A 14,013-nucleotide genomic window follows, 5' to 3' on the forward strand; every position below is an offset into this window, starting at 1 on the left:
TCTACGTGACCATGTAGAATAAGGAAAATGATCTGGGGACAGATCGACTGACACTTATAAATAAGCTCAAACAATCCAGTTCCACCTCATTAATTCCTAAGTCTTTTAGAAATTAAATAGAGGGGTTTTCGGGGCGCCTGGGTGGCGCAGTCGGTTAAGCGTCCGACTTCAGCCAGGTCGCGATCTCGCGGTCCGTGAGTTCGAGCCCCGCGTCGGGCTCTGGGCTGATGGCTCAGAGCCTGGAGCCTGTTTCCGATTCTGTGTCTCCCTCTCTCTCTGCCCCTCCCCCGTTCATGCTCTGTCTCTCTCTGTCCCAAAAATAAATAAACGTTGAAAAAAAAATTAAAAAAAAAAAAATAAATAGAGGAGTTTTCAACAGAAAGCTCACTCATTTCCTACTGGCATTCCCTATTACAGACACTTACATTTTTACTTTCTTCACTTTCCAACTTTCAAAATTGTGTTAATAGCTCTGACTTATAGTCTTCTCTCCCATTCTTTTAAACCTTGAGGGCCAATATCTTTTTCTTATTCATTATAATTTAAAAAAAAAATTTTTTTAAATGTTTGTTTATTTTTGAGAGAGAGACAGAGTACAAGCGGGGGAGAGGCAGAGAACCTCTGAAGGAGGCTCCAGGCTCCGCACTGTCAGCACAGAGCCCGACGCAGAGCTCAAACCCATGAACCATGAGATCATGACCTGAGCTGAAGTTGGGCACGTAACTGACTGAGCCACCCAGGTGCCCCTTATTCATTGTAATTTTAGAGGGATTTCAGAAGAAATCAGATAGGGATCAAGGCACATATTTAAATCATCATCTTCAATGAGGAATCTCATCTGTCATGTCCCTACCATGCAGCTTAACAAACTAAAACATTACAAACACAGTTGAAGTCACTTTTGTGTTTATGATTATTAGCCTTTTAAAATTTTGTAGGCATAAAAATAAAAATATTCTAGGTATAAAATCATATCATTTTCAAACACTGAGTTTCATTATTCTATTATTAATTAGAAAAAAAATCAAAGAATAAAAAAATAACGCAGGGGCACCTGGGTGGCTCAGTCGGTTAAAGCATCCGACTTCGGCTCAGGTCACGATCTCGCAGTTGACGGGTTCATGCTCCGTGTCAGGCTCTGTGCTGACAGCTCAGAGCCTGGAGCCTGCTTCAGATTCTGTGTCTCCCTCTCTCTCTACCCCTCTCCTGCTTGCACTCTCTCTCTGTCTCAAAAATAAACATTAAAAAAAATTTTTTTTAATAAAAAAAATAATGCAAAGAGATACATGCACCCTGATATTTATAGTAGCATTACGTACAATAGCCAAATCATGGAAACAGCCCAAGTGTCCATCAACTGATGAATGGATAAAGAAGATGTGGCATATGTGTATATACATACAATGGAATATTACTCAGCCCTATAAAAGAATGAAATCTTGCTATCTGCAACAACATTGATGGAGCTAGAGAATGTTATGCTAAGTGAAATATGTCAAAGAAAAACAAATACCATATGATTTCATGGTAGTCATGAAGTCATGTGGACTTTAAGAAAACAAAACAGATGAACAAAGGGGAAAAAAAGAGAGAGAGAGATAAACCAAGAAATAGACTCTTAACTATACAGAACAAACTGTTAACAGTGGGGAGGTGGGTGAAGGGATGGGTTAAATCAGGGATTAAGGAGGGTGCTTGTGATGAGCACTGGATGATGTATGAAAGTGTTGAGTCACTATATTGTACACATGAAACTAATATTATATATGTTAACTAAATAGAATTTAAATTAAAACTTAAAAAAAAATTTTAAATAAGTGCACCTGGGGTGCCTGGGTGGCTCAGTCGGTTGAGTGTCCGAGTTCGGCTCAGGTCATGATCTCGTGGTCTGTGAGTTCGAGCCCCGCGTCGGGCTCTGGGCTGACAGCTCAGAGGCTGGAGCCTGTTTCGGATTCTGTGTCTCCCTCTCTCTCTGCCCCTCCCCCACTCATGCTCTGTCTCTCTCTCTTTCTCTCTCTGTCAAAAATAAATAAACATTAAAAAAAAAAAAATAAGTGCACCTGGGTGGCTCAGTCAGTTAAGCGCCCGACTTCAGCTCAGGTCATGACCTCACAGTTCGTGGGTTCAAGCCCCTTGTGGGGCTCTGTGCTGACAGCTCAGAGCCTGGAGCCTATTTCAAATTGCATCTCCCTTTCTCTCTGCCCCTCCCCCATTTGTATGCACGTATGCACTATCTCTCTCTCTCAGAAATAAACATTAAATTTTTTTTTAATTTTTAAATAAAAAATAAATAAAAAGAAAAAACAATATTAATTAGAATGCTCATCTTAGCAAATATATCCCAAGGGATATGGGAGTGACTAAGGTGAGCTTCATCACTGAAAATAATGTTAGACCTTAAATTCAATATATTCTCCCAATTAAGAAATTTTAGAAGACAATTGTCATTGGGAATATGTATGAAATTCTTGTGTATAACATTATGATTTCTCCTATTTTTTTCTATTGGCGTGACTTAAGAAAATAGCTATATTGAGATAGAATTCACATATTATAAAACTCACCCATTTTTAGGTGTGTAGTTTTAGTAATTAACGACTTAGATTTCTAGTGTATTTATATAGCTGTGCAACTATCATCACATTCAAGCTTAAGAATATTTCCATCAACTCAAAAGCAAGAATGGCAATAAGTCTCTGTTCCTATCCCCCAGCCACAGGCAACCACTAATCTGCTTTCTAATCTATAGATTTGCCTTTTGTAGAAATTTCACATAAACTGAATTATACAATATATAGTCTTTTGTGTCTGGTTCCTTTCACATAGCATAACATTTTTGAGGTTCATCTATGTTGTAACGTATTAATAGTTTTGGGGGGTTATTTTGAGAGAGAGACAGAGACAGAGAAACAACACACATGCACGCGTGAGTGTGTGAGCAGGGGAGAGGCACTGAGAGAGAGGGAGAGAGAGAATCCTAAGGAGGCTCTGCACTGATAGCACAGAACCCTACGCTGGGCTCGATCTCACAAACCATGACACTTAACCAACTGAGCCACCCAGGCTTCCCTATATTAATAGTTTTAACTGAGTTGTATCCCATTGCATAGATAAAACACATTTGTTTATCCACCTACCAATTGATAGACATTTGGAATTTTTTCTAGTTTTGGTGATTATGAACAGTACTGCTATGAACATTTGCATGTGCTCGTATGTTTTTATTTTTCCTGGATAGATCCCCAGGAGTGGAAATGGAAATGCTAGGTCATATGTGAAGTACAGGTTTAATTTTTTAAGAAACCACCAAACTATTTTCCACTTTCCATTTCCACCAGCATTGTACAAGCATTCTAATTCCTGCATGCCAGTCTAACAAGTTAATGGTAGTATCTCCCTATGGTTTTAATTTGTACTTCCCTAATGACTAATAATGTTGAGCATCTTTTCTTGTGCTCATTAACCATTCATATGCTTTCTTTGGTGAAATATCTACTCAAGTATTTTGCCCATTTTTATATTGGGTTTTTTGATGAGTTGTAGTTTTCTTACTGAGTTGTAAGAGTTCTTTATATATTATACAAACACTGTATTATATACACACACACACACACACACACGTTATATATATGTATAATATTTTCTCCCAGCATATGGCTCGCTTTCATTTTTCAATGGGATATTCTGAAGATAAATTTTAAATTTTTATGAAGCCCAACTTATCAATCTTTCCTTTATAGATATGTTTTTAAGAAATCTGTCCTGGGGCGCCTGGGTGGCGCAGTCAGTTAAGCGTCCGACTTCAGCCAGGTCACGATTCACGGTCCGTGAGTTCGAGCCCCGCGTCGGGCTCTGGGCTGATGGCTCAGAGCCTGGAGCCTGTTTCCAATTCTGTGTCTCCCTCTCTCTCTGCCCCTCCCCCGTTCATGCTCTGTCTCTCTCTCTGTCCCAAAAATAAAATAAAAAAAAATAAAATAAATAAAAAAAAAAAAGAAATCTGTCCTATTCCAAGGTCACAAAGATCTTCTATCTTTTCTTCTAGAAAATCTATACTTTAGATTTTACAGTTAAGCGTATGGTCCATTTTAATTGGTTTTTGTGTGTGATGTGAGGTAAAAATCAAAGGTCATTTTTATACATGTGCATATCCAATTGTTCCAGTGCAATTTGTTGACATTATCATTTCTCCCTTGAAATGCTTTGGCATCTTTGTCAAAACCCAACTTATCAAAACCATAAGGATTTATTTCTAGATACTCTATCCTGTTGCATTGATCTATTTATTACTCATGCCAATACTATATTTCCTGGATTACTATAGCTTTATAGTAAATTTTGAGATCCAGTAATGTAAGTACTCCAAGTCTTTCTTATTTTTAAACTTGTTTTGAATATTCTAAGACCTCTGCATTCTTTATTGATTTTAGACTTAGCTCATCAATTTCTACCAAAAAAGAAAAAAAAGGCTATTGGAATTTTGAAAGGATTATATTGAATCTGTAGACGCATTTGCAGAGAATTGCCACCTTAACAATAAACTTAACAATATTGAGTCTTTCAGATCATGAACGTGAAATGTTACTCTATTTATTTAGATCTTTAATTTCTCTTAGCAATGTTTTGTAGTTTTCAGTGGACAGGTCTTATACTTTCTATGTTAAACTTATTCCTAAGTACTGTATTCTTTTTTAGCTATTTGAATGAATCCTTTTCTTAATTTCACTTTTGGATTAGTCATTGCTGGTTTTTAAAAATACATGACTTCTGTTTATTGACCTGGATTCTAAAGACCTTGCTATACTCATTTGCTAATGTTAGTAATTTTTTGTAGGTGCCTTAGGATTTTCTAAATATGGGAACATATCAGGAATGAAGGCAATTTTTTCTTTTCTATCTCAATGCTTTTTATTTCTTTTCCTTCCCTTACAGCACTGGTTAGCAATGTTAAATAGCTGTGGTGAGAGCAGACTTCCTTGCTTTGTTCCTGATTTTAGGAGCAAATTACTTTTTTTTTTTTTTTAGAGGAAATTACTTTTTATTTCTAGTTTATTGTTAATGGGCATTAAATTCTGTCCAATGCTTTTTCTGTCTCTAATGAGATCATGCATTTTTGTCCTTTATTCAATTAATATATTAATTTATTTTCAAATGTTAAACCAATGTTCATTCCTAGGATAAACCCTACTTGGTCCCAGTAGATAGTCCATTTTATATGTTGTTGAATTTGGTTTGCTAATCTTTTCTTAAATATTTCACACCTACGTTCACAATGAATTCTCTTGTGATGTCTTTGTCTGGCTTTAGAATCAGGATAATACCGGGCTCATAAAATAAGTTGAGAAGTGTACTTCCTCCTGTTTTCTGAAAGAGTTTCTGTAGGTTTCTGTAGTATATCTGTTCTTGACTTAATTAATTGCTATTCATCCTTCAGATCTCATTTGAAGTATCAATTCCTTAGCGAAGGCTTCTCTGACCACCTTGACTAAGTCCATTTCCCTTGTCGTAAGTATAATAGTTTGTAAAGAACAGCTGTCCTTCTTAGCATTTATTACGAATTTTTATTCACTAAGAGGATTTTTATTGTTCCTCTCCCACTTTAAGCTCCATGCAAAGAAAAATACTGAGCATTTTTGCTCATCATTATGTAGACATTAGTACCTAGTCTACTACCTGACATATGGTAGGTAGGTGCTCAACAAATATTTAGCAATTGAAGAATACATAATGACTGCCTTAGTTTTATTTTTGGTATTTCTTTTCCTTCTTGGAATTATTGTTTTGTTTCTCTAGATTCTTCATATTTTAACTTGAATCTCTATAACTCTTCCTAGTCAATCTAGACATTTTTTGTTCATATATATACATTTTTAGAGTGATATAATTTTATCAAGTATTACTTCAGAAACATTCCATAGATTTTGTTGTAATGTCTATTCTTCAAAAACACAAACACGATGTGGCTCCTCTATTCAAAAACCATGAAAAATTTTCCGTTTTCTACAGAAGAGTATGAAAATTTCTTAGTAAAGCATTCAAGTCAGCTCCAAACTGATTTATGGCCTACCATGTCATCTATATACCTTATACTGACATACCAATCAGATAGGGCTACTTGCTCTTCTCTTAAACAAATACTATACTTCTGTTCATAAGGACTTTTCCTCTTATGCTCAGCACCTAGCAAAATCCTCAAACACAGTAGCTCAGAAAACGTTTGCAGCAGAGTTCATACGCTTTTCATAACCCAAGTTAAGATTTTTTTTAATTTACATCTTCTATAATTTTGAAGTTTTTTTTTAACTGAAATAATCACTATTTTTATTGCCATGTTCCCACATTTGCAAAGTTTTCTCTTTTCAGTGGTAATAACCTTTTAATCTGTTTTACTACTTTTTTTTTTTATTTATTTTTTTTTTTTTATTTTTTTAAATTTTTTTTTTCAATGTTTTTATTTTTTATTTTTGGGACAGAGAGAGACAGAGCATGAACGGGGGAGGGGCAGAGAGAGAGGGAGACACAGAATCGGAAACAGGCTCCAGGCTCCGAGCCATCAGCCCAGAGCCTGACGCGGGGCTCGAACTCACGGACCGCGAGATCGTGACCTGGCTGAAGTCGGACGCTTAACCGACTGCGCCACCCAGGCGCCCCTGTTTTACTACTTTTTTACTGAGGTATAATTAACATACAGTTTCAGGTTACAATGTAATGATTCAACAATTCTGTATGTTACTTATCACACTAAGCATCCTCTTAATCCCCTTGATCTATTTCACCCATCTGCCACCCACCTCCCCTCTGGCAACTACCAGTTTGTTCTCTGTATTTAAGAGTCTCTTTGGTCTCCTTTTTTGTTTCCTAAAATCCACATGAGTGAAATCATGTGGTATTTGTCTTTCTTTTTCTGACTCATTTCACTTAGCATTATACTCTCCAGGTCCATCCACCTTGGACCATCCACTATATATATATGTTATATATATATAATCCATTCATCTATTGATGGACATTTAGGTTGCTTCTCTATCTTGGCTATTGTCAGTGGTGCTTCAATAAACACAAGGGTGCATGCAATTTTTCAAATTAATGTTTTTGTTTTCTTTGGGTAAATACCCAGTAGTGAAATTACTGGATCATATAGTGATTCTATTTTTAATTTTTTGAGCAACCTGCGTTCTGTTTTCCACAGTGGCCACACCAATTTACATTCCTATCAACAGTGACCAAGGTTCCTTTTTCTTCATATCTTCATCAGTACTTGCTGGGTCTTGTGTTTTTTATTTTAGCCATTCTGACTGGTGTGAGGTGGTATCTCACTGTGGTTTGGATTTGCATTTTCCTGGTGAAATGTTAAGCTTCTGTTCATGCTTCTGTTGGCCACTTTTATGTCCTCTTTGGAAAAGTGTCTTTTCAGATCCTCTGCCCATTTTTAATCAATTATTTGCTTCTTTGGTCTTGACTTGTAAGAGTTCTTTGGACGTTAACCTCTATTGGATAGATCATTTGCAAATATCTTCTCCCACTGAGCAGATTGCCTTTTTGTTGATGGTTTCCTTTGCTGTGTAAAAGTCTTTTATTTTGATGCTGATTCAATCGTTTAAATTTGTTTTTGTTTCCCTTGCCTGAGGAGACAGGTCTAGAATTTCTAAGGCCAATGCCAAAGAAATTACTGGCTATGTTTTCTTCTAGGAGTCTTAACGTTTTCAGGTCTCACATTCAGGTCTTTAATGCATTTTGAGTTCATTTTTGTGTATAAGAAAATAGTCCAGGGGCACCTGGGTGGCTCAGTCGGTTGAGCGTCTGACTTCGGCCCAGGTCATGATCTCGCGGTCCGTAGGTTCGAGCCCGCATCGGGCTCTGTGCTGACAGCCCGCAGCGGAGCCTGTTTCAGATTCTGTGTCTCCCTCTCTCTCTGACCCTCCCCTGTTCATGCTCTGTTTCTCTCGGTCTCAAAAATAAACATTAAAAAAATTAAAAAAAAAAAAAAGAAAATAGTCCAATTTCATTCTTTTGCGTGTAGCTGTTCAGTTTTCCCAGACCATTTGTTGAAGAGACTGCCTTTTCCCTATTGTACATTCTTGCCTCTTGAATTATACTTGTATTGTGTAATTTCTAATTTTATTGTACTGTGATCTGATGTTAATATTATTTAATTTTCTTTTTTTAATTTTTTTGTCAAAAATATTTATATTTGTGTAATCTATTTTTAAATTGCATTAAATACTTTGTGTCCTATATTTTGGTCCATTTTTGTCTGAGACTAAAACATATTTGAAAAGATACCTTGGCTCTTCTCCCACCACCACTAGACTGTGAAATTCATATATATCTTGTTGACTGTACTCTCAAAGCCTAGGACATGTTGGTACATTAGCTTAGTAAATTTTTAGAGTTGTCTTTAATTTGATCCTTTCCACTGCTGCTAAATTAAAAGTATACATTAGGGAGTTGTTAGGTAGATTACCTTGTGACAGAACAATGAATAAAAACATATATAATAGATAGCGTTAAATTGAGCAACAGATACTGAGGTCCTAGTAAGAATCAAGAGGTTCTAAAAATGGGATGCAAACACAATTCCTGCTTTGAGGCCTATGAAGATGCACAGGTTAACAAATACTTTTGATCTGGTATACTAAAAGGAAGGTCTGCATAAAATGGCACGGGAATGAGTTGAGAAAATCTTTAGTTGGGTAGGGGAAGGCAGTCAATAAAATCTTTTTAATGATACAGAAACCAAAACCCAGAGACACTACAGCGCTGTTCAAGATCACAAGGCTAGAGATCACTAAAAGAGGATCTCGCTCCCAGTACTTTACAGCAACTCACAAAAGACTAACAGGCCAGGATTTGAAAGTTACAAAATATAATGCGGGAGTTTATTCATCCTTTCCCCATGTCCCTTTAATATAAAAAAAAAAAATCAAGGACAGCACAAAACTGTAAAAGTTTGCCATGTACCATGTAGTTCTAACAGCTTTGTAGTTGACTAGCCTGTTATGCACCCTACAAGTGTTGGTTAAATGTATTTCACCAGAGATTTAAACATCCCAGGCCAATCAATGTGACTTACGAACAAAACTATTAAATTGTACTACACCCACACATACATGTATTTTTTTAAGTGTTAATAAAGGATCTGCAACACATGTTTAAAATAGCAAGGTCCAAAAAGAAGAATCTGCCAGCCATTATTCAGCACTTTCCAAGGAAGTAAGACCCTGAATCTGTAGATCTAAGTATTAAAGTCAATAGGGAGAGACATTCTTTTAGGGGCTGGGATGGTCTTTAGGCTTTTCCACATCTCTCAAGACTATTCAATAACATTTGGCTACCAAGCAACCCTCCCGTGACTAATTTGCACCAACCTCCCACCTGTCCCAGTACATACTGACACCACAACCCTGACTCTGGAGCATTAGATTATTTAACCCTCCCCTCCCCTATTATAAGTTAATAAACTGGCATTCTGAATCACACATCAGTTTTTGGTTGGTTAACATGAAATAACCCCATGAATCTGCTCGGTTCTAAGAGCAGGGTAGAAAAAAGTTTAAGAACCTGAAAAACTTAAGACCACACTCTAAACCGGTAATTGAAAAAGTGATTCAGGCCACAAATGGATGTGATGTGGCTTGCACGGGAAGAGAAAAAGGAGAAAGAAAGGAAGAAGAAGAGGGGAGAAGGCGGTGGAAGAGGAAGTGGAGGAGGAGGCAGAAAGGCAGGGGGGAGGGAAGATGCTCTGAAAAAAGTCTGGATATTTCGCATAAAAAAGCATCTTCCTGAGGCTCTGGCAGTCCTTGGCCTGCATTGCCACAGAATAACACTGACCAGAGTTAAGCAGCCACAGGCCCCCTTTGTAGGGGACATTTGCTTTCTAATTCATCACAGACCAACCACACTCCTCTCTATTTCCCTGATATTGAGGTCAAATGTCAACTGTCATTTATCATTCTGCTTGCAGTGTTTTGTCTTCCTTCTAGACTTCAAAGAATAAAGAATGCCAGACTTGGTGGATAAGTGCAGATTTTATAAAAAGTGCAAACCACTCTCCACATTAATTCAGTAAAACAAAGCTAGAATCAAAGAAATCAATTTACCTTAATCTGAGTCTGTTCGATTGACTTTTCCCATATCTGCTGATCATATGCTCCAATCTGAAATAGGGAGCAGGCTATTTGAATGATGCAAAGGAAATCCTGTTATTTAGGTCAAATGTCACAAAAGTCACGAAACTACTAGGCATCAATACAGTATCTGGGGAATGTTTATGCTTCTCAGAGGTTAGAGTAAGTTATTTAAAGGACTGTTGCACTCAAAAGTCTAAAGTAGCTGGATCGAAAAGTAAGTTAAAAAGTACTGTCCAAAATATTTCAAATTAAGCATTACCTTACAAGATATTTCCACTTCTTAAGGAAAACATCAGTAGGAAAACTAGAGAGGAATAAAAAGGTAACGGACAGCTCAGTAAGACTGTTGCCAGTACCAATCTGAGCTGTGAAGATACAAGTTTCACGTCTAAAAAAAACACAGCAGTTTGATCAGAAGCAAACTTTCAGAGCGTTGCTGGGGCACGGTGTATGCGGCCTGGAGAAGGGAGGGGACTTGAGAGTCCTATTCGGGGACCGGGAACAGAGCCTAAAAGACCTAATGACCTTGCGCCTCGGTTTGTCCGTTGATGTTGGGAGAGAGACACGGTGCTGGAATTGCCGGCACTACCGAGCTTAGGGAAAGCTAACGGGGGATTCTTTGCGGGGGCATTCTGCAGGAAGTCTGCTTTACAAATTAAAAAAAAAAAAAAGGTTGATATTACCTTCTTTTGGTACCACGATATAGCATCTCTCTCATTTGAGGCCATCTGTGTCTCCAGCCAGAGAATGGGATTTCACTGAAAACGAAGGAAAAGCAGTCGGTGAGTCCGGTTGCTGAAAGGTACTCTCCCAGTTTGGGTAGAACTCAAAAATCGCTTCTCTCGGCGTCTCCATGAGCTGCTGACTGTCTCCTTCTCCGGCTGGTTGCCAGGAAAAAAAGACAAAAACAGAAGCAAACCAAAAACCTCTGGTGCAGTGGCGCCGGGAGAAGCGTCTCTGCGATATTTGGTGCGAGTGTGTTCAAGGCTGCAGGGGAGGGGAGGGGAGGGGAGGGCAGGTGGATGGAGTTGGCCCGCACCCCCTCCTCCGCTCCCCGGCGTCCGGCTCTCACCTGGTGCCCGCTGCCCCGCAGTCCGGCGGCCGGGACCTTCCTCCTCAGTGGCCCCGGGCCCGCCATGAGGCCGGGGGAGAGGCGGCGGGCGCCGCAGGCCGCATCTTCCCCCCGGGGCGCAGACGCCGGCGCGCCCGTTACCATGGAGACCGCAGCGGCCGCGCGGGCCTCGGGGGCAGCCGGCCGCCCGCGCCGGGAGGAGGGCAGTCTGCTGCCGCAGCCCCGGCGCCCTCCAAGCGCGACCTTCAGGGTCACCGGACCGACCCCCAAATAAGCCAGGAATCAACTGGGAAAGGACGGGGATGAGAAGTGAAGGAGGGCTTCGCTGGCCGCCAGGGGCTGCGGCAACGGCCGGAGGCTCGGCGCCCGGCTCTTCGGGTGCGGAGCGGAGGGCCCCCCCCACCCCGGCGCGGGAGGCAGCCGCTGCGGGGCGAAGGGCGGGCGGGCGTCCTGCGAGGCCCGGCTGGCGGGCGGGCCGTGACTCAGCCGGCCGCGAGCTGGGCGAGGGCAGCGCCGCAGACCACGGTGCGGCCCCGCTGCGGCTTCCGCTTTCCGGGTTTTGCACGAAAGTGGCTCCGCCCCCGCCCGGGCCTGGCCTCGGGGGCCTCCGCCGGGCTCCCGGACGCAGGGGCCGGGGAGCCACACGACCCTCAGATCACGCTTCAGGTCACTTCCTGAGAAACGACTTGCCCAGACGTCGACCTGAAGGAGGTCGGTCCAAATGTCCTAAGAGCTGCCCGTTCATTCCTTTGTAACACTTCTCTTGGTCTTACAGGTTTCTTTGTGCTCCATTATTTACTGTCGGCCTTCCCTAAAGGGCTGTGGGTTCAGTGCGGTTGGAGCCTGGCAGGAGCCTGGCACATAGGTTCTCAGTCTGGGCTGGATGAACGCAGTTTCCTTGCATTTACGCCGTCCCCGGACGAAGGGCGCGGTGGGCTGCTTGTCACCCTTAACTCTCAGCAGCTCTGAGATTTAAACTTTGCGGGTGCTCGAGACTGAGGGAAGAGGAGGGCCAAGGCTTGGCGCAGTTCCAGGGCACGTTTCCCAAATTAGGGTAGGGGAGGGTGGCGGCGGGAAGAACTGTCTCTAGGCTAAGAGTTCGAGCAGGCTGATAGGGGTCAGGAGAAAGGAATGGCTGCGCGCTAAAAGGAGTATCTAAGGATACCTTCCTAAGGTTTTGAGCTGCTTTCCTCCTCTATAGTGCAGGGCTTTTGGGCCATTAGTGGAACACTGACCCCTAACGGCCGTTTCCACCCCACTTGAAGCAGTGTGCTTGCTTGCCCCAGCAGAGTCAGGTAAAGCTAATGACAGATAATGGTCACATCGGCTACCACTTCAGAAAGCCTGAGAAGTGAGGTTCTAAATGTTTTACAAACATTTCTTGCCTATTAAATCGGGGTAAGGTGAAGTTATCCCATGCTACTGCTAAGGAAAATCCACTAAAAAGTAGAAGTAACTCCTACAGAACTAATTAAAAATTATTTGTCTCCCTCTCTCTCTCTGCCCCTCCCCCGTTCATGCTCTGTCTCTCTCTGTCCCAAAAATAAATAAAAAACGTTGAAAAAATTAAAAAAAAAATATTTCATCCAGGCTTGATTTTTATATGGCACGCATAGGCTGTGGTTCCCTTTCTGGTTTGTTTCCTGACAGCTTTCCCCCTTTCTTAAACATAATTCTGCTGGGTTTCGGAACAAATGGCCAACTTTAAAAAAAAAAAAAGTGACAAATGAGAAAGTCATCTTTATCTAAATATTTAAGTCCTAAATTACATTAATAACGAAAACATTTTACTTCGTTGCTTAGCGCACAGAGACTTTTTGGGGAATTCGTGAAAGAACTGAAGTTGCATTAGGGAATAGTAGGAAGGGGCAAATCTTACAAACTTTTCAGTGCTAAGACTGCCACTGAACACTGCATAGGCTTTAAACCAAGAACCGCATTCAAATCCCTGTTCCAATTAAAGCACTGTGTGATCTTCGGCAATTTATTCAACCTAACAAGCCTGTTTTTTCTCACCTGTATTTGTTATCTACCTAGTAAATGCTAAAGGCTGTGAATATTAAATGGCCCACAGCACTTACTGAAAAACCATTAGTTCCCTTCCCAACCAAGGTCTATCAGGGCTTAGGACAAGTATTTCAAAAAGAAGTTCACACAAAATGTGGAGGAAGAAGATCCACTGCATTGTATCACTTAATACATCAACGATGTCCAAAATGTCTGCTCACCATCTTCATTAACACTGCACGCATGTACTTTGAAAAATACGGGCATAGCCAGATGAACAATTTGGCTGTCCTCAAGTAGATAAAAACCCAATTTAAGCATCAGAAGGCACAACTACCACAAATGCCAAGTGTAGCTTTTCTTCCCCCAAACTAGCTGCACCTCAGTGTGACGGCATTTTCTCATTATCTATGACCTTTTCTTTTAGGAAGGTCACAAGATTTTTTCTAAAATACTAGAAACTAATGGGGACATAACAAGGTGGGAGGATTAATACTTTAAAAACAGGTTTCAGGTATCTAGAATTCACATGTACTATTCATTTTCTCATGAAACATAAGTAAAGGACAAATCAGACTTTTGTTTATTAAAAAAATACTTTACAGGGAAAAAAAAAACCTCTATGCATTCCATTGTCCTATTTTACAAAGAAATAGCTTAACAATTTAACACACTTAGACAGCTACAAAAAAGCACTGTGTTAAAAGGATTATTATTCACACAAATTTAGATTTAAGACTATTCATTAAAAACCTTTTTAAAACACTCGTTAATGTCAATAAACAAACTAAGGCCACACAACGCAAA

The 14,013-nt window shown here is 40.3% G+C and overlaps 1 protein-coding gene across 13 annotated transcripts in view; it reads right to left on the reverse strand.

Moving 5' to 3' along the window:
• Positions 1–11,341, reverse strand: part of PHTF1 (putative homeodomain transcription factor 1) — a 96,895-nt gene extending 85,554 nt beyond the window's left edge. For 12 of the 13 annotated variants that reach the window (XM_023259000.2, XM_023258999.2, XR_006582872.1 and 9 more), the window contains exons 1-3: positions 11,200–11,341; positions 10,811–10,885; positions 10,098–10,154 (exon numbers count right to left, since the gene is read on the reverse strand). In XM_023259000.2, the coding sequence (XP_023114768.1) occupies positions 10,098–10,154; positions 10,811–10,855 (102 nt within the window). In that variant the 5' untranslated portion in view covers positions 10,856–10,885; positions 11,200–11,341. Of the gene's footprint in view, positions 1–10,097; positions 10,155–10,386; positions 10,425–10,810; positions 10,886–11,199 lie in introns of those variants that run through there. The other variant, XM_045033311.1, reaches the window with a different exon arrangement.
• Between the last annotated feature and the right edge of the window lie 2,672 nt (positions 11,342–14,013).

This window comes from Felis catus, chromosome C1 (genome assembly GCF_018350175.1).
Source record: "Felis catus isolate Fca126 chromosome C1, F.catus_Fca126_mat1.0, whole genome shotgun sequence".
NCBI classification, from domain to species: Eukaryota; Metazoa; Chordata; class Mammalia; order Carnivora; family Felidae; genus Felis; species Felis catus.